This window comes from Odocoileus virginianus, chromosome 5 (genome assembly GCF_023699985.2).
Source record: "Odocoileus virginianus isolate 20LAN1187 ecotype Illinois chromosome 5, Ovbor_1.2, whole genome shotgun sequence".
NCBI classification, from domain to species: domain Eukaryota; kingdom Metazoa; phylum Chordata; class Mammalia; order Artiodactyla; family Cervidae; genus Odocoileus; species Odocoileus virginianus.
In genome coordinates, this window is record NC_069678.1 from 32,735,454 (window position 1) to 32,756,672 (window position 21,219).

The window sequence follows — 21,219 nt, forward strand, 5'->3', positions numbered from 1 at the left end:
AATTTTTACTTAATGAGTTCATCTTATCCATCTCTGGATGATCATGAAAGAAAGCATTGCTCCAGCATCTATATCTCATGAAAAGTTGTCTGACTTTGTGACCCCATGGACTGTAGTCCACCAGGCTCCTCTGCCCATGAGATTCTCCAAGCAAGAATACTGGAGTGGGCAGCTATTCCCTTCTCCAGGGGATCTTCCTGACCCAGGGATTGAACCTGGGTCTCCCACATTGCAGGCTGATTCTTTATCATGAGCCACTAGGGAAAGCAAAGCAAAGAATTTATTATAAGAAATATTGAAAGTTGAGATGTTTTGCTTTATCCAAATAACAAACTGATAGCAAGACCAATCTATTTATTTATCTGTGAGCCCATCCTTCCATCTATTATGTATCTCTCATGTAACTATCTTAGAATTCAGAAAGAAGATGATTACCATAAAAATACAAACTTACATGGTTCTGTGAATTGAAAGGATTTCTTACAGAAAGTCTAACTGATTTGACCATGACAGCTGATTTTGCCAGTTAGGTCATATGACAGACATTTACACAAATTGAATGAGCTAAGTCTTAACTCCAAACTTATAACAAAGATATGGTTAACATATGTAAGATTAGTGCACTTAATCAAAATTTATTGTAAGAGCCAATTTTTATTAAAATTAGCAATAGTTAAAATTTCCCAAACCTTTCTGTTTAACAAGGTGCCTCTAAGCAAAACAATATGAGAATTAATCACTGTCACTGAACAAGTTTTGGTAAAATCTTATTTTTTATATGTCCCAGAAACTGAAAAGTGAAAACGGACTCTGGTGACAGTCCTTTACACAGCAGCTAAATGTGCACATCGATCTCCTTCCGAAAGCTGACCTGCTGTAAGAAGCTTAGTTAGCAGACATCTCCAGACGCTTTCCCTGGGCTGCCCACCGCCAGCAACTGAGCCTGGCAGAGGGACTAGAGCTGGGCTATTTCTGCCCACACAAGACTCTCCAAACAGTTGTCTTTGCCCTGGGGTTCCCTTCTGGCCTGACTTTTTCAGGGGTAAACTGTGTCCTGAGGCCCGTTTCCTTTCCTGTCCCCACTTAGGTTTAGATCCACATTGCACTCTGAAGCCTTTCTCTGTTCCTCGACACTTTATCTCTAATAGGTATATCCTACATAAATCTTTGATGTTTCTAATATTGTCTTGGTGTCTGAATCTCTTTTTTTAAATTAATTTATTAATTTTAATTGGAGGCTAATTATTTTATAATATTGTAGTGGTTTTTGCCATACTTTGACATGAATCAGCCATGGGTGTACATGTGTCCCCATCCTGAACCCCCCTCCCACTGTCCTCCCATCCCACCCCTCAGGGTCATCCCAGTGCACCAGCCCTGAGCACCCTGTCTCATGCATCCAACCTGGACTGGCGATCTAGTTCACATATGATAATATACATGTTTCAATGCTAGTCTTTCAAATCACCCAACCCTCACCTTCTCCCAGAGTCCAAAAGTCTGTTCTTTACATCTAGGTCTCTTTTGCTGTCTCGCATATAGGGTCATTGTTACCATCTTTCTAAATTCCATAAATATGCATTAATATACTACATTGGTGTTTTTCTTTCTGATTTACTTTGTATAATAGGCTCCAGTTTCATCTACCTCATTAGAACTAATTCAAATGCATTCTTTTTAATAGCTGAGAAATATTCTATCGTGTGTACCACACAAAAGCTGTGTACCACAGCTTTTTTATCCATTCATCTGCTGATGGACATCTAGGTTGCTTCCATGTCCTAACTATTGTAAACAGTGCTGTGATGAATATTGGAGTACACGTGTCTCTTTCAGTTCTGGTTTCCTCAGTGTGTATGCCCAGCAGTAGGATTGCTGGGTCATATGGAATTCTATTTCCAGTTTTTTCAGGAATCTCCACACTGTTCTCCATAGTGGCTGGACTAGTTTGTATTCCCGCCAACAGTGTAAGAGGGTTCCCTTTTCTCCACACCCTCTCCAGCATTTATTGTTTGTAGACTTTTGGATAGCAGCCATTCTGACCGGCATGAGATGGTACCTCATTGTGGTTTTGATTTGCATCTCTTTGATAATGAGTGAAGTTGAGCATCTTTTCATTGTTTGTTAGCCATCTGTATGTCTTCTTTGGAGAAATGTCTGTTTAGTTCTTTGGCCCATTTTTTGATTGGGTCGCTTATTTTTCTGGAATTGAGCTGCATGAGCTGCTTGTACATTTTTGAGATTAATTCTTTGTCAGTTGTTTCATTTGCTATTATTTTCTCTCATTTTGAAGGCTGTCTTTTTACCTTGCTTAACTTTTTCCTCATTGTGCAAAAGCTTTTAAGTTTAATTGGGTCACATTTGTTTATTTTTGCTTTTATTTCCATTACTCTGGGAGGTGGGTCATAGAGGATCCTGCTGTGATTTATGTCAGAGAGTGTTTTGCCTATGCTTTCCTCTAGGAGTTTTATAGTTTCTGGTCTCACATTTAGATCTTTAATCCATTTTGAGTTTATTCTTGTGTGTGGTGTTAGAAAGTGTTCTCGTTTCATTCTGTTACAAGTGGTTGGCCAGTTTCCCCAGCACCACTTGTTAAAGGGATTGTCTTTTCTCCATTGTATGTCCTTGCCTCCTTTGTCAAAGATAAGGTGTCCACAGGTGTGCTGCATCTCTGACACACCCTAATATTAGGGCACCAAATCCTTTTCTGATTCTTCACTTTCAAGGATATTTGAGAGAGGACCTAATCAAATGGTCTACTCCCACATAATTTAAAAATAACTTTTGGTAATAAAGCTGGGAGTGGACTAAATTGATTTAAAAGTAATCTCATTCCCTCTTTGGGATGAATTCAGGAACTCAGATCAAGGCCAACTGTTCCATTACTAAACAGACACAGGGATTGGTTCAAGATGGGCACACCTTCCAAATGAGAAAAACAATACACAAGGAGAAGTTTGCTGGGCATTCTGGGAAAGTTTTCCTGTTCTTAAAAATAGACAACCACTGGAAGACAGCTTCCAGTGTCCTCTGACTACTGCATGTGTGGATATGAATCCAAAAGTCATCATTTTCACCTGATGAGGACAGCAAGCAGAGGAAAGGCCAGCAGGCAAAGTGCTCACCAGCAAGGGGTGAGAGCAGGTGGCAGAGGTGGGGGTTATCTGCTTAAGCTGATGCTAAAGCTCTACAGGATATATTTCCTCTCTGTTTAAACCTACTAGAGTCCATTATTTTCCTGTTTATTGCAGTCAATATGTCCTACTTTCTTGGTCAGTGTAAGCCTACCACCACTCCACTCACATCAGGACCTATCCTGAGTCCAGCGCGGGCCAGTCCCTCCCATATGGAGTGGATCTTGTTTCTCATCCCTGGGATGCTCTCCTGAAAATGGCATGCAATTATTTTTCTCACCTTTGGGCACTGCCTCTGTCTGAAGCCTCCGACTTCTAATCTTTTTCTATGGAATGAGGCCAATTTGGATATGGATTACCTGCCTGAATCAAGGTCAATTTAGCAACTGCTGGATTTTCTGCTGCAGAGTTTATTTCCCCAGATACAACTATCTCTAGCCTCTACAACTTCCCAGTCAGTGAACTCTTGAGCTTTCGTGAATGGCTAAGATTTCAGATTATGGCTCCAACAGGCATATAAAAATAAATAAATTTTAAGCTTACTCTCTTAGTTAATTTTCATAATTATATGGGTGTGTATAAACACATTTATGTATACAGACTGTGCACCTCTAGCTGTATATACATATAAATATGTATCTCTCTATGTTTATCACATGTCAGCTTTTCTTGCTGTGATATGCCCAGTGCATTGTGGGTAGATCAATCAGAATGGAGAATAGCAAGCAACAGAGTGAATGCAGGTAACTCCCAGGCCCCAGCTATCTCCTGAGCTAACACTTTCATTTCTGAAATTTGGGGGCAGTCTAGGAAAGGTTCCAGGAGAGGTGCCAGCAAAGTGATTGGAGGCCTATGGCCAGGGTTATTTACCGATTGTCATCAACTTTATTAAGTAATATAAAGACCACTATGACTGGATTAGCTTAAATCACCTTGAATATCAACACTGATTATGAAAATTTGCAACCTGTTTCTTCAAGTTGTTAATGATTCCACTGATATTGCCATTGATACGCCAGCCTTTTCCTTCTGTTCTTTTGCAGTTCCTAGCTTGCAAATATCTAGTGTTCTCACCTTTTACACATAGTATGAAGGAAGTCATCAAACTATACTGATTATATCCCTTATAAGTTGTGGTATCTTACCTCAGTATTTTCTGGTAATTACTCACAATTACTAAAAAAAAAATAAAAAATTCAGATAAAGTTAAAAGTTTGTCTTGAGACTCCTTTTCTCTCATTCACTACACTCTAAGACACTCAGGGAACACATATCCATGGCTGATTCATATCAGTGTATGGCAAAACCCACTACAATACTGTAAAGTAATTAGCCTCCAACTAATAAAAATAAATGAAAAAAAAAAAGACACTCAGGTTATGTTTCAGTTCTTCCTGTGCATCAAGCTTTTTCATACCTCAGGACCTTCGAACGTGCCATTTCATTCAGCCCATCTACCCCCCTTTGCCTATTTGTTGTTGTTGGTGTTTAGTCACTAAGTCATGTCTGACTCTTTGTGACCCTATGGAGCCTGCCAGGCTCCTCTGTCCATGGGATTTCCCAGGTAAGAATACTGGAATGGGCTGGCATTTCCTATTCCAGAGGATCTTCCCAATCCAGGGATCGAACTCATGTCTCCTGCATTGGTGGATGGATTCTTTACCACTAGCACCACCTGGAAAGCCCTTTACCTATTTGACTAATTCTTATTTTCTGATTCGTCAGGAGTCCTTCCCTGTTTACTCAACTCAAAATAGATGCTTCATACTATTCTCTCTGTTAGTGGTCAGACTACATCATAGCACTTGTCACTCTTCATAACTGTGCATTGTTATGGGTTGAATTGTGCCCCCTAAAGAACGTATGTTGAAGTTCTATCCCCAGTATCTCATACTGTGCCCTTATTTTAAAATGAGGTCATTATAGAGGCAATAAAGTTAAAATGAGGTCATTAGGGTGGGCCCTAACATATTATGACTAGTGTCCTTGTGAGAAGAGGATATTTGGACACAGCATGAAGACACACAGAGAGAAGATCGCCCAGGGAATGAGTGGCACACCTACAATCCCAGGAACCCCCAGGACTGCCAGCAAACAGCAGCAGCTAGAAGAGGCAAGGAGGGATTTTCCCCTAGAGCCTCAGATTTCCAACCTCCAGAACTGAAAGACAATCAATTTCTGTTGTTTTCAGCCACCTAATTTTTGATACTTTATTACGGCAGCCCTAGAGCCTAATACATTCATTAAATTGATATTTAATTTTATTTATATATGGTGTCTTTCTCCTCATTAGACTTAAACTTACTAAAGGCAACTTATGTTTATTTTATTTACCATTACCATTTACAATACTTTGGCCACCTGATGCAAGGAGCAGACTCATTAGAAAAGACCCTGATGCTGAGAAAGATTGAAGGCAAAAAGAGAACGGGGTGGCACAGGAGTAGTTAGATAGTATCACCGACTCAATGGACATGAACGTGAGCAAACTCCAGGAGATGGTGGAGGACAGGGAAGCCCGGTGGATTGCAGTTTATGAAGTCACGAAGAGTTGGACATGACTTAGCGAATGAACAACAACAATGACAGTTTACAGCAGCACAGATGTTGGTATCTGGTCCCTATTAGCAGTGGAATCTTTGTGGAACTGGTGAACAACACTATGCGTGGATGCATGGTTGATGGATATTTGAATGCAAAGTATTTCAAAAGGTTTTAGAATCTCAGATTGCTTAAATAAATCACTTTATTAATTTAATATTAATTTAATCTTAGAATCAGTAATCATAATACTTCAAGTAGGAAGAGAACATTGTTTATGCATAATTAACAAATGCCTCATTTAACCAGCTCTAATTATCTGTTTAATTACATGTTCTGGAAAGACTTCCCTTAAAATGAGAGAGCATTGTTCTTTTGATCTTACCCAAAGATTATCCTAACTGTAATGTTTAGAATAAAAAATATAAGCAATGTCTTCAATCTTCATGACTTACACTAAGAGAAATATAAACAGGAACTGTGGAAGTTCAATTTTTCTGTTTTGAACATATGTAAGTATAGCCTTAAAGAACTGCACTAGCCAAAGTGGTGGCAAACACATACAAATAGCTGTCCTATTTTAAAGGATATCATTGCTCAAGAACCTTATGAACATGAACATAAACACATTTTCAAACCTGGAAAAACTGTAACACACAGAAAGATGGGAGGAAGATAAGCAATAGTATGCATGCTATTGACTTCTGCTCCAATAATTTTTTTTTTTTTTTGGCCATGCCATGTGGCAAGCAGGATCCTAGTTCTAGATCATGGATTGAAGCCATACCTCCTGCTTTAGGTGTGTGGGCCATCAAGGAAGTCCCATGCTCCATTAATTTTTAATTCACATTGTTCCACTAATTACTATACACATTCACACACCACATACCCATATGCACACATACACACACATCTATGTATATAAATACAAGCTTAAATGTGTATCTATATCTATCTATATTCACACACATGAACCTTTCTTAATATAATACACCTTAGTAACTATGGCCATTAGCTTGTTTTATCTCAGGATACCCTGAATTCATGGATGGACTGAAAGTCTGTGTTTGGATGAGTAACAAAGGAAAGCTGATATAGAATTTTTTTAACTAGTCAAAGTCAGCTGTGTATAATTTATTCTAATACTTCCTAGCAATGTAAATCTGGCAGATTAATTCCCCCTTTCCACAGATGGGAAATTGAGGCCTAGAATACTTAACTAACAGGCTCAGAATTTTAAATGTTAAATGCCTTTTTTTTTTTTTTACAGTGTGCTCAGAACTTAATTCTATATCTAACAACTCTAAGAGTTTATTCAAAGCCATTATTAAATGCGAAGGAACATTATTTCTACATTTCTGGACAACTTCTATTCCTCTCTGATGTTAGGCTGCTCACAGTACACATTGATATAATCCTACATCTGGCTTTTAAAAAGCTAGAAATTAGGAAAGTTTTCTTGATCATTATGTTACCTATGAGTTGGTCAGAACCTAATAGTTGCATGTTTCTGTTTCAGATTAGGTAGCAATCAAAGTGATTTTTCCATTTAGGAAAGATGCCTATGCTGTAAGGTAGGTCTCTCTGGGAAAACTTCTAAGATCCTGTTTTTACCTTTTATGTTTAACCTGTGCCCTTAGTATGTACAGCCCTTTACACATATTATTTTATATAGTACTACATTAATAAAGTACTATTATTAGTCTTTTTATAGAACAGGTAAAGCAAGGAGCAGGGGTTCAATCCCTGGTCTGGGAATATTCCACATGCCAAGGTCAACTAAAATCTGTGGGCAACAAGCACTGAAGCCCATGAGCCTAGACGCTGTGCTCCGCAACAAGAGAAGCCACCGCAGTGAGAAGCCCGTGCACTGCGACAAAAAGTAGCCTATGCTAGCCGCCCTAGAGAAAGCTGTCACAGCAATGAAGACCCATTGCAACCAAATAAATAAATAATTTCAAAAAATAAATAAAAATGACTTTAAATAAGACACAATTTCAAAATAACTCATCAGGAGAATGAAATTTGGCTATAGAAAAATTATAGTTAACTATCCTTCATTTTCTCATTTTAATATGGACCAAATAAAGCTGCCAGGATGAAATGAGTCAGAAAATTGAGGCTTGGAGGCTCTAGGGAGAGTAGGCAAGGGAGTGGAATACTGAAGAGGGTGTCCACTGAAATCCAGTGCTAATGTGACCAAAGACTTGCTTTTCTGCCAGTGAGATTATGAAAGGAGTCATGAGATGGAGTGGGCAACCAAATAAGAGTCATCATGCCCCCTGGAGCTTTTCTTTTCTCATGTGACAAAGGCTGACTGAGACACTATTAAGAACTGGTTGTCAAATGCCACGATTCTGGATGTTCAAGCTAAGCAGATCTGTGAAATGACAGACATAAAACAACTTGTCAAGAGCTTATACCTCAGAGATCTGGTGAAATACAGTGCAGTGGACAGAAAAATTGGAAGTCACACCATGCCTACCAGGTGGCTTGAGTCATTCAACGGTTGTAAGAAATACATGATTTGTTCATTTTCAGAAGAAAAAAGGGACTAATTCTATTCAAAAACAAAGCCACATAAAATAAAACAGGAAATTAAATCTAAAATACCCACTAAAATACCTGTGAAGAAGGAAACAAATGGGCCTGATTCTACTGTTTTAATCTGTGAATGCTTACTAGGTACTGTATGTATGTAAAAGTTTCACTTGAGATGTTACGAAAAAACAGCTGCTTTTCACATGAACATTTTTTGCAACAGGTGCCAGAATGAGGAGGTGCACTGCTAAAGGGGGTCAGAATATAACATGGTAGAGGAATCCAAGAACAGACTGATTAATTACGAGATCAATCAAGAACACAGTCACTTCAGTTTAAATTAAAGATGTTTATAAGCCATATTTCATTTGCTAACCTAGCTTAAGAGATATGGAAATCTCCCCATAATAGACTAATTTCATTATTCTTAATTTTCAAATCTCCATAAAACAGTGAGAATGCTGAGCTTGATCTTTAATGAAATTGGGCGTAGCAATCCTTCATTACATCGTTGATGTTACAATAATCATGTAGTTGGTTGAATGTGTTTGTAAAAGAAAGGAACATGGCTTTGTCATTCAATATATCCTTCACATCAGTGTGCTTTGGATCTCAGTGTAGTATTTCAATATAGAAATATATTTTATCCACTGGGCTCAATCAAATCTAATGTAAAGACTGTATTTTCAACAGATGAGTACTCTCACAACTCTTAATTTCCCAGTCTTGTGCTATTTTTTAGCCAATAAAATTATGATTGACTTCCTATGCAATTACATGTGCTGGACTAACGGTCTTATTTATACTTGCAATTTCTAATCCATGTTCCCTGTAGAGCTATTTTTACATTAGTCCTTTCTTGTTGAGGAATTTAGGTGTAAGTACAGAATATTGTTAATTATATGAGTGTATAGAACTTATACAATTGTAAATGAATAAAAATGCATGCTCATTTTAAAATTATAGTGTGGACATAATTTGTGTTCCCTCAACCTCTTCTTTCTTTTGCATAAAGCAGCCCTCTTCTTTTTGAGGGTGCACATCTAACATGAGGTCTGAATGAAAGCTGCATCTTCCTTTGACCATAATAACCCCCTTGCCTTCTGTTCTTTGCATAAAAACAAGAACTTGACCTAGGATTTATTGATAATGGCACCCTGGCTTTCAGCCCCAGACTGGCCTGAGGCCAGGATGTGGGGAAGAGGGAGAGTTGGCTATATCCTAAGCCACTTTTCTGACTGAAGCTGGAAAAGAAGAGCTCTTTCTTTTCCAGCACCAAAGATAGGAACTCATGAGCCAGGAGTTACTAGGAAACACTAATCTAGCTCAGGATTCTCAGTTTAGGCAATCAAGGCATTTGGGTCAGATAGTTCTTTGTTATAGGGGTTAAGATGTTTAGCAGCATCCCTGATCTCTTATCAACTAGATGCTAGTATCTCCTCCCATAATGTGGTTTAAAAAAAATATCTCCAGACTCTGTTAAATGGGCCCCCGTTTGAGAACCACAGAATAAGCCTCATGAAAAGGCAAGGCTGGGCTTCCCCGGTGGCTCAGACGGTAAAGAATCTGCCTGCATGCATGAGACCCAGGTTTAATCCCTGGGTCAGGAAGATCCCCTGGAGAAGGAAATGGCTACCCACTCCAGTATTCTTGACTGGAGAATTCCATGGGCAGAGAAGCCTGGTGGGCTATAGTCTATGGAGTCACAAAGAGTCAGACACAACTGACTAACACTTGCACTTTCTCACTTTCAAAGGCAGGACGAGGTGGAAGTGAAGTCAACTCATTTGAGCAAAGTAGGAAATAAAGACAGAAAGAGAAATACACCTATTCAGAACCAGCTACACCCTTTTCCTTCTTGGTTATATAAGCCCATTATTTCCCAATTTTTTCTAAAATAGTTTCTTTCTTTGGTCAGTTAGAATAAGAATTCTGAAACAATATCACAAAAAGACTGAAGGAGAAACTGGGCCAAAGGCAAAAAACAACAAAAAAAAACAAACCCCACAATCAATAATAGGTTAATCAAAGCACAGAATCAACTGCCAGTTTTGAAAAAAATATAAGAATTAAAAACCTGTTTAAGGCAAAGACAGAGAAATTGATTATAAAATAGATGGTCAACAGCATGAGTAGAAATCCAAGTTTCCAGAGTAATATAAAACTAGTCAAGGTAGTAATCTTGGGATGAGGTAAGAAAGTGGAAAAATACTTTCATTTGTTTTTTCTGGGGATCATACACATGTCCAGTGATAATTTCTTATTTTAAGTGTGTGTCTGTGTGTGCCTGTAGTTCTCTAAAAAAGAAGCAAATAATGTTTTCTAGTCAATCAACTGCCGACAATTTTTAAAAAAGAGACAGGAAAGTACAAACTAGGAACCAAACAAGTTAAGTAACATTTTCAAATCATATCTTAAACCTGAGCTCACTGACTCTAAAATTCACAGGAGTCAAACTCTATGATGATGATTTTTATCCTAGTACAACACAGGAAATAAGATTTGTCCTTCCTAGGATCTGAGGTCAAAACAACAGAGAAATTCACCATGAGTGTTTCTACTTTAAATATCCAGTTGAGGTTAAAAGATTTTAAAGTTCCCTCCAGGTAACTGGAATGAAAGGAGGGGGTGGAATCCTTCGAAAGAAAGAAATAGTATTACCTGGCTAGAAGCAATTATACAAGATGGACTTAAACCACTTTCAAAATATGCCAAGTCTATCTCCAATTCCATACAAATGGCTACTGGCCTGTTCCACTTGAAATCATTGCCTTTTTTTTTTGAAGGCTATGTGCTTGGTGGGAAAATAACTGAACAACAAGAATTGTATTCTTTGAGAATCTGTTGTTGAAAGAAGGCATGAGAGCAATGATAAGTACCTATAGACTTTAGGGTAGGTTTTTTTCTTTAACTAAAAGTCAAATGTATCATTTTGATGTTTTTAAAACTTGTTTTCATGATGAGGTATCTAGTAATCATATTTCCATATGCTAACAACAACCATCACAGGACACATCACACCAGCCATTTCAAGAAAACTACACTAGGAGTTCTACTTCCAGGATGACAACACAAGGAGTTCCAACTACATGTTTCTCAGTAGTGAAAATTATGACAGAGTCTCTTCAGCAAATAGAGCTAAGACAACTGTATATCCTCATGCAGAAGAATAAAATTGGGCCCTTATCACACATCACAGGCAATGACTGACTCAAAGTGGATATCAAAAGCCTAAAAGTTAAGGCTCTTTTTACAAGAAAACTTAAGAGGTAGATCTGCATGACTGCCCTTTTGGCAATGGCTTCTTAGTTATGATGGGGCTTCCCTGGTGGCTGAGAGGGCAAAGCATCTGCCCAATCCCCTGGAGAAGGAAATGGCACCCCACTCCAGTACTCTTGCCTGGAAAATCCCATGGATGGAGGAGCCTGGTAGACTACAGTCCATGGGGTCACAAAGAGTCGGACACGACTGAGAGACTTCACTTTCCTTTCCTAGTTATGACACCAAAAGGATAAGCAAAAAAAAAAAAAAAAAAAATACTGAACTTCACCAAAATTTAAAATTTCCGTGATCCAAAGCGCACTATCAAGAAATTAGAAAAGAAATATTTGCAAATCATAATTGGATAAGAGATCTGCATCTAGAATTATACAAATAACTTTTACAACTCAATAACTAAAAATGGGCAAAGGATCTGAACAGATATTTTTCCAAAGAATATACACAAATCACTAACAGGCACACAATAAAAGATGCAACAGGAAATGCAAATCAAAACAAGATACCATTCCATCCACTGGGATGGCTATAATAAAACTAAATTAAATTTTAAAAATAAATGCTGATGAGGATGTAAAGTAATTGGAACTCTCATACATTAATGGTAGGAATGTAAAACGGTACAGCCACTTTGAAAACATTCTGGTAGCTCCTTAAATGGTCAAATATAGTTGTGATATGAACCAGCAATTCCACTCTTAGGCACAGGCCCAAAAGAAATGAAACGTATGTTCACACAAACACTTACATACCAATATTTATAGCAGTTGTATTAATAATAGCCAAAGCTGAAAACAAACTAAATGTCTATCGATGAAAGAAAAAACAACATAATGAATAAGCAAGAATGTATACATCTACATATGTATGTGTGTGTGTGTAAATATATATCTGTTCTTGTCACCCTGCTTATTTAACTTATATGCAGAGTATATCATGTGAAATACCAGGCTGAAAGACTCATAAGCTGGAATCAAGAGTGCTGGGAGAAATATCAATGACCTCAGATATGCAGATGATACCACCCTAAAGACAGAAAGTGAAAAAGAACTAAAGAGCTTCGAGACAGGAGTGAAAGAGGAGAATGAAAGAGCTGGCTTAAAATTAAACATTCAAAAAACTAAGACCATGGCATTCAGTCCCATCACTTCATGGCAAAGGGATGGGGAAAAAGTGGAAACAGTGACAAATTTTATTTTCCTGGGCTCCAAAATCACAGCAGACAGTGACTGCAGCCACAAAACTAAAAGATGCTTGCTCCTTGGAAGAAAAGCTATGACAAACCTAGACAGCATATTAGAAAGCAGTCATAATTTTGCCTATAAAGGTCTGTATACTCAAAGCTATGGTTTTTCTAGTAGACATGTATGGATGTGAGAGTTGGACCATGAAGAAGACTGAGTGCCGAACTGATACTTTCCAACTATGGTGTTGGAGAAAACTTTTGAGAGTTCCTTGGACAGCAAGGAGATCAAATCAGTCAATCCTAAAGGAAATCAACCCTGAATATCCACTGGAAGGACTGAGGCTGAAGCTGAAGCTAAAATAGTTTGGCCACCTGATGTGAAGAACCGACTCACTAGAAAAGACCCTGATGCTGGGAAAAACTGAGGAAAAGAGGAGAAAAGGGTGACAGAGGATGAGATGGTTGGATGGCATCATCAACTCAATGGACATGAGTCTGAACAAACTATGGGAGATGGTAAAGGACAGGGAAGCCTGGCGTGCTTCAGTCCACAGAGTCGGACATGACTTAGTGAGTAAATAACAACACACTTGCACACACACACATATACAATAGAATATTTTTGACCATAAAAAAAGAACAAAGTACTGATCAATGCTACAACATGAATGAAACTTGAAAATACTATGTTAAATGATAGAAGCCAGTCACAAAAAAAGAATCACATACTATATGATCCAGTAACGTGAAATATCTTGAACAAGCAAATCTATAAAGACAGAAGACAGATTAGACATTCCTTAGGCCTGGAGAAATGGGGAGAGGGGCTGTAGATATGAAGTGGTAACCAAAATGTATAGTGTTTCTTTTTGTGGTGAGATGATAAATTAGAAGCAAAGTGAGTAGCTGTAAATAACAAAATGGCTCACAAATCACTACAGATTCACACCATGACATACTGTGCAGCCATTTAAAATGTGCATAAGAGCTTTCCACAAGATACTGTGAAATAAGAAACAAAAGGCAAAATAGTATGTATAATATGATTTCATTTTTATAAGACAAAGCTAAAAACTGCCTGTGAGGGAGTATGTGTATGTGTGTGAGTCTGTACAGGATACTGTAAGTATCTTGTAGAGCAACATATGGAAGGAGATATACAAGTTAACACATGTAACCTCTGTGGTGTGTATGTGGGATGTCACTCTTGGATAGAATGAGGGACAGAAGAGAGGAAAGATATGCAGAGCTAAAGGTTTATTGAGGTATAATTGATAAGTAACATTTAGTTTAAGATTACAACATAATGATCTATTTATACACTGTAAAATGACTAACACAGTAAGATTAGTTAATATCCATTACCTCACACTTGCAACCAAAACCTTGATGAGGATTTTTAAGATCTACTCTCCAGTCCACTTCAAATACACAATACAGTATTAACTACTGTCATGCTGTGCATTACATCCCCAGGCCTTATTTATAGTTAGAAGTGTGTACCTTCTGACCACTTTCACGTAATTCCCCCACCCCTACTTCCCTCTGGCAGTTGTTCTAAGTTTTCTATGTCATTTAACAGGCTGTTATTTGGAGACTATTACCTCCATTTGAGTTCTAGATTACTCTCTCTGGATGGGGAAATGAAGTTTGGAGTGGCTAAATGGTTTGCAAAACAATACAGTTGGAGCCATCCTGATAAACAGGAAGGCTTCTCAACCCAAATTTGTTTTGGATGTCAAGATCAGTGGTGGCACAAACACACAAACAGAATATGAAAAGAGTTATCACATAATGAGGCTTCCCCATTACAGTTATCACATAATGGGGCCAACAGGGCAGTCCTCTCTGAAAATGTCCTGAGACCTGGGAAAGGAGACTGGCTTGGGGTTTTTATGATAGTTAGAGATGAGTCCCTGTAGACAGGGAGGAGGCTGAGTGGTTTGAACTTCCTATGAGTGCTGGGAGAGGGAACATTCTTTTGGCTTTCTTAGCAGCTTGTCCAGACATGGGGCAGGAGAGCAAAAAGCAGGTAAAGCTTAAAAGTTGTCAGCAGCCGAACATTAAAAAATGAAGGCAGATTCTTCACTACAAATGGTTTGAAAATTGTACATGTCAGTATTTAAGAAAAAATGTTCAGTTTTATATCTGTATAAGTGATTGTGTATCTCTTCTTTTAGTTTGTTGTTCAGTTGCCCAGTCATGTCCAACTCTTTGCAACCCCATGGATTGCAGGACACCAGGCCTCCCTGTCCCTCACCACTCACCATCTCCCAAAGTTAGCCCAAGTTCATGTCCATCGCATTGGTGATGCCATCCAGCCATCTCATTCTCTGACACCCTCTTCTCCTTCTGACCTCAATCATTCCAGCATCAGGGACTTTTCAATGAGTCGGCTGTTCACATCAGATGAACAAAATACTGGAGCTTCAGCTTCCTTGCTTTGGTTAAGATGATTTAAATGTCTAGTTTGTGTGTGTGAGACATTTATTTAAATGCAAATAACCAAATGACTAAAAATAATAAGCAAATTCTGGGATACAGTGAAGGACAGAGAAGCCTGGCAAGCTGCAGTCCCTGGGTTGCAAAGAGTCAGACATGAGTGACCGAACAACAATAGCCAAATGGTACAAGTCATACATGTAAGATAATACGCATGACTGAATACCTCAAGCTTCACTCCAAGTCTTGAGAAATGTCTATTTCCAAAAATCAGCAAATGTTAGATAACTAATATATTCAATTTTCACATGGCTATAAAATGGATATAAAATCACCTTGTATGATAAATATTACTAGACTGTGAGCCTGGAGAATGAATTGAGGTGTAATGTGTCTTTATCTCTGCTACTGTAACTTGTGTCTTTATCCTTGTTACCGTAAGTCACCTGCACTTGTGACTTAAAACAAATAAAATGGGAGAACAAATTTGATAAACACTGTGTACATTAAAAAATAAAGCTAGATGTGAGTTGCAAAGAGTATAAAAAAAAGAGATTTTTTTTTTTTTTAAATCCCCAAAACATAAAGTTACTAGTGGAAAAATGACTGCATGAGTATTTCTAAATAATAACTCAAAAATAATTTATATTTATTTTGGTAGCCTTTAAACAATTTTTTAACTTAGCAAACCAACTATCAAAGTTATCTTTAATTGTTAAAAAATATTTAATCTGTTTTGCAAATTTGAATTCCTAATATTAAAGTAAACAGTATTTCAGAGAAAATTATGATGAAATAAAGATGAATACACAGTATACTTATTAATATACACTGGATTCATGTTAGAATCTGTTTCAGAGGCTTGAGTTACTAATAGGAAAAGAACACACAATAGTCAGTCATTTCATAATAAACTTTTTATTAAAACTGAGTCTTTACAATATATTTAAAATGACATATTCCACAGACAAATATTTAAGAAAAAAACTTTTTTATGTATAATTATTGGCATACAAATTTAAGAACATAGTTAAAACTAAGCTAAATATTTATATGTATGTATATGTGTGTGTGTGTGTGTGTGTGTGTGTATATGTATATCCAAATTTATATCAATGATCTGGAACACCTGAGCTTTAAGCTGTTGGTTTTCCAGATAGTGTGAAATACCTTTCATCCACTTTAGAAAGGATCCAGCCCATTGAGAAAGAATAACTTTGGTTAACAGACATTATCTTCCAAAGATCACATAGAGGTCTTCAACGAGATTACAATTTATCTTCAGAGGCTTCTTCCAAGTGGAGATCTGTCTGTGATGTAAGGAAGGATTCCCATGTAGCAAGGCACTAAATAATGGAAACACACCATCAGGAGATCAACAGTAGTTCACTTTCACTGTTAGAAAAATTAGTAAACCCTTATATAACTGTTCTGATAGCAATGTGTCCAACTCCTCTCTCCCATCGGCTTGCCAGGATCCCTGTCACTTTTTACATATTTTAACTTTTAATGAGGGAAATTATTGCTAAATAAGATGAAAAGATAAAGGTTAAAAAATTAGCATGGATTAGTCTGTTGAAAAAATCTACTATTTCCCTACTGTCAGGGCAGAAAACAGATCTAAATCATAGAGGAAAAGATGGACCATTTGGATATGAGGCAGGCATTAAGCATCTAGACAGAGGAGTAGTGATACAAGCATGGTTTAATCAGATCTGAATCCTACTATATCACATATGTTTGTGCAAGTTGATTAATCTGTTATAGTTTCTTCAGCTATAAATTAGGTTAACGAAAATACCACAAAACCAATCGTGAAAATTAAATTTACATAATCTGTATAAATTTTTAGCAGAATGCCTGGCTCAAAGTAAATATTCAAAAATCAGCAATTATTATATTATAATGGTCTACCAAGACTAAGTAGTGAATGAAGGTGAAGTCACTCAGTTGTGTCCGACTCTTTGTGACCCAATGGGCTATGGCCTACCAGGTTCCATCGTCCATGGGATTTTCCAGGCAAGAATACTGGAGTGGGTTGCCATTTCCTTCTCCAGGAGATCTTCCTGACCCAAGGATTGAACCCAGGTCTCCCGCATTGTAGGCAGATGCTTTACCATCTGAGCCACCATTAATGTGCCCAGGAAATGAATCAAGGTGATCTAATTGAGAACTATAGAACAAAAGAGAATACATATTTTTTTTCTATGTGCACATAAAACATATACCAAAACTCACCATATTGCAGGTTATACAATAAGTTTCAATACACTTAAAAAGAGTAAATCATATGAGGTTTGTTCTCTGCACATAGTGAAATTAACTTGGGAATCAGCAATTGAAAAGTATCTGAAAAATCCCCAAATATTTGAAATCTAAAGAAGAAAAAACCAGGTAATCTAGAAAGTATTTTATTTTAAACTGAATGAAAATAAAAACATAATATATTATAAAATTTTGGGATGCCACTAAAGTAGTACATAAAGAGAAATTTATAGCACTAAATACCTATATAAGAAAAGAAAAAGCTCTTAAATGACTTCAATTTCCATCTTAAAAACTAAAAAAGAACAAATTATACCAAAAGTAAGCAGTAGAAGGAAAAAACAAAAAAGATAGCAGTGTGAATCAATGAAAGAAGAATCACTGGATCTTTGAGAAGATTAACAAAATTGATAAACTTTTAGCCAGACTGTTCATAACAGAAGAGAGATGACATAAACTACCAACTGTTAGGATGAAGAGAGGTGACATCAGTCTAAATTTTACTGAAGGAAAAGTAAATATTATTGAAAACTTTATACCTATACATTTGAGAACTTGAATAAAACCAATGAAAAGATACACACTACCAAAATTACCAAAACTCACTCTAGAAAAAATAATCCAAATAAATCTGAATGTTTTGTTAAATATCTTCCCATAAAGAATACTCCAGGTATAAATGGCTTCCCAAGCGAATTGTATCAAAAATTTAATGAACAATCACATTAATTCTACACAAACTTTCAGAGAACTGAAGAGAAAGGAAAGGTGTCCATCATACCAAAGATATTACAAGGGAAGAAAACTACAGATTGCTACCCCTCATAAATACAGATGTAAAAATTCTAAAGAAAATTTTAGCAAATCAAATGCAGAAATCTATAGAAAGAATTATACATCATGATCAAATGGAGTTTATCCCAAGAATGTAAGATTGGATTAGTGTTCAAATCTATCAGTGTAACTAACTGTATTCAATGTAATATCATCTCAATTGACATGGAAAGACATTTGTCAAATTACAAATGTCCATCTCTTAGTTTAAAAAAAGTTCTCAGCAACCTAGAAACTTATGGACAAATGTATTAACTATTAGCTGTTATTAGTATTTTCTTTTGAATGCCAAGAAAAAAATTTAACTCAGCTTTATACTTAAAAATCTCTACCAAATTTTGAACATAAAAAAGGAAATAAGAAATACCTAAATACATATAATGTTTAAAAATCTTTATCCACAAGGTATACAAAACTATGGAACTGAAGGGCTAATAGATAGTAAAATCATAGTTCACCTTTGTAAAAAGTTCTGTTTCCTATGTGAAACTCATTTCTGGCCTCTTCTGCAAATTCATACATAATCTACTATCTGGTAACCCTGCAGGGTAGCCCAAAGCAATTACTGCTTTCAGGAGATATCATATCTTTTTGATAAGTCTGCCAAACTATTATTTAAATAAACTTCTGAACATTCTCAAGGCAAAATTCAATGAAAATGTGAGCAGTCTACCCTATTTAAAATTCCTGTCAAATAGATCTGAACTGCACCAAAAATGCTATTAATCCTAATGTGAAGAAGCTTCTATCATTGTCATATTCTTCAACTATCCTAGTTTAGTAAATGTCTAAGGGAGATCAGCCCTCCACGCTGATTACTGCTGTGAATTAATATTTCCATTTCTAAAGAAAATCCTCAGAAGGACAGTGAGATGTGGTAAAAGAAAGAAACTAGTTCCAACATATGAAAGGCAGAAAAACAATTTATGTATTTTGAAATATAGATTATAGAACAGTAGCATAGAAAAATAAGAGAAGTATCATGACAGCTGCTGAATATCTATAGGAATACTCAAAGAGAAATCATTATGGTTGTTTATCACATATTGGGCTTCCATTGTGGCTCAGCTAGTAAAGAATCCACCTGACATTCAGGAGATGTAGATTCAATCCCTGGGTTGGGAAGATCCCCTGGAGAAAGGAAAGGTTACCCATTCCAGTATTCTGGCCTGGAGAATTCCATGGACTGTATAGTCCATGGGGTCTCAAAGAGTCGGACACGACTGAGCAACTTTCACATTTGACTATCACATATTACCTTCTTTAAACTTCACAGTGATGATTATGAACCTTATTTTACAGATGAGAAAGCTAAGGATCAATGGTTAAATATGCGATATTACAAATCTGATGAGGTACAGCCATTTAATAGCAAATGGAAAATAATTAATATCTTGAATGACCACCAGAGTACATTTAATAAGTCTCTGGGCCATTAAGATGACATACCTTTCTTTTATACAATGTAAGAAGAACCATTTTGGAGGAGAAGAGGGTTAAAAAAATGCATGATTGCAGGTGGATCAACTTTTACGAGAGTATAAATGCAGGTTGAGTGTAGAAACTGATTCTTTACATACCTCTTGGAAGTTTTTAAGTATTTCCAGGTGTATGTATACTCTTTGAAGATGACTGAGTTAATAACATGCCAGGCAGAAAGTAAGTGTTCAGTAAATGCCGAGAGCATAGGGAATGAATGTACTGAACTGCTGATACAAATACACTGGTCATCAGAAACACTGCATTTTTCACTCTGAATATTAATCAACTGACATCCTGGCTTCTATTGATTACTAAATGTGTTAATGTTAAGTTTTGCCCTAAAAACTTGATCCCCAATCAGGGTGCTGACCAATCAGTCTTCTGGGTCTACAAAGCTGAGACATGGCCCTGAACTGTAACTCCTGATGCTGCCATTCATCTTTTGGAATTTTGATAGCAGATACTTTTACTAACTAAATATGCTAATTGCCCCCTCCTGCCAATGTTTAATATTAACCTGTTAATATTGATACGTTGCATATTTATCCAGTCAATGTACATAAGTCTAATTTTTAAATAATCAAAGATAATCTCTAATGTTCTTTAAATCTATCTTTTTTTTTAGTATGAAAAAAGAAGTGAAAACTCAAGAAATGGATTTTTTATACCATAAGCAATTGGGATAATTGAATGATACAAAGAATCATCAAAACAACAACAAAAATCTCAAAACCCAGTGTGAGATTTGCTCATAATTGTAAATTATATATATATATTTTAAAGTACTTCTGTTATTTGGCTTCTCATTGTTTTCTATCAAGGAACTGATTTATTCCCAGTTTTAAATCATTATAATTAGTAAAGCAAGCTAATATCTATTAAAATTAAAGTAACAATAAAAAATACCCAGTGTCACAGTTTACTTGACCTTTAATTGTACCCCTTAGCTCATCAATGGCACCCCACTCCAGTCCTCTCGCCTGGAAAACCCCATGGACGAGGAGCCGGGTGGGCTGCAGTCCATGGGGTCGCTAGGAGTTGGACATGACTAAGTGACTTCACTTTCACTTTTCACTTTCATGCATTGGAGAAGGAAGTGGCAACCCACTCCAGTGTTCTTGCCTGGAGAATCCCAGGGACGGGGGAGCCTGCTGGGCTGCCGTCTATGGGGTCGCACAGAGTCGGACATGACTGAAGCGATAGCAGCAGCAGCAGCTTAGCTCATTCCAGTTTGATTATCATACTGTCATAGAGAATCAATAACAATTCCACATTTAGTTGAATAATGTGCATATTCTTGTACATATTATTTTATTTGATACAACAATACTCTGACAAACTGTAGTAATTGCATCTTATAGGTAAGAGAACTGATCTATTGAGTCCAGTATTCTTTTCTAATGCCCTATGCTTCTCACTGCAGTAAAAGAAAGCCCATAAACATGTTGAACATGCTATTAGGCAACATGTGGGGTGACTGGAAAGCAAGTTTATCACAGACCCTCATTAATTGAG

At 36.8% G+C, this 21,219-nt stretch overlaps 1 protein-coding gene across 3 annotated transcripts in view; it reads right to left on the reverse strand.

Annotated features, from left to right (window-relative positions):
• The window catches only part of SNX7 (sorting nexin 7), a 726,766-nt gene that overhangs the window by 28,630 nt on the left and 676,917 nt on the right, over positions 1 to 21,219 (reverse strand). Inside the window, exons 9-10 of one of the 3 annotated variants that reach the window (XR_011487786.1) lie at positions 17,114 to 17,296; positions 16,393 to 16,469 (exon numbers count right to left, since the gene is read on the reverse strand). The exons of 1 other annotated variant lie outside the window; for it this stretch is intronic. Coding sequence is in view for 1 of the 2 variants with exons in the window: in XM_020911952.2 (XP_020767611.2) it covers positions 16,392 to 16,469 (78 nt within the window). In the remaining variant the exon portion in view is untranslated. Of the gene's footprint in view, positions 1 to 16,021; positions 16,470 to 17,113; positions 17,297 to 21,219 lie in introns of those variants that run through there. One more of the 3 variants, XM_020911952.2, reaches the window with a different exon arrangement.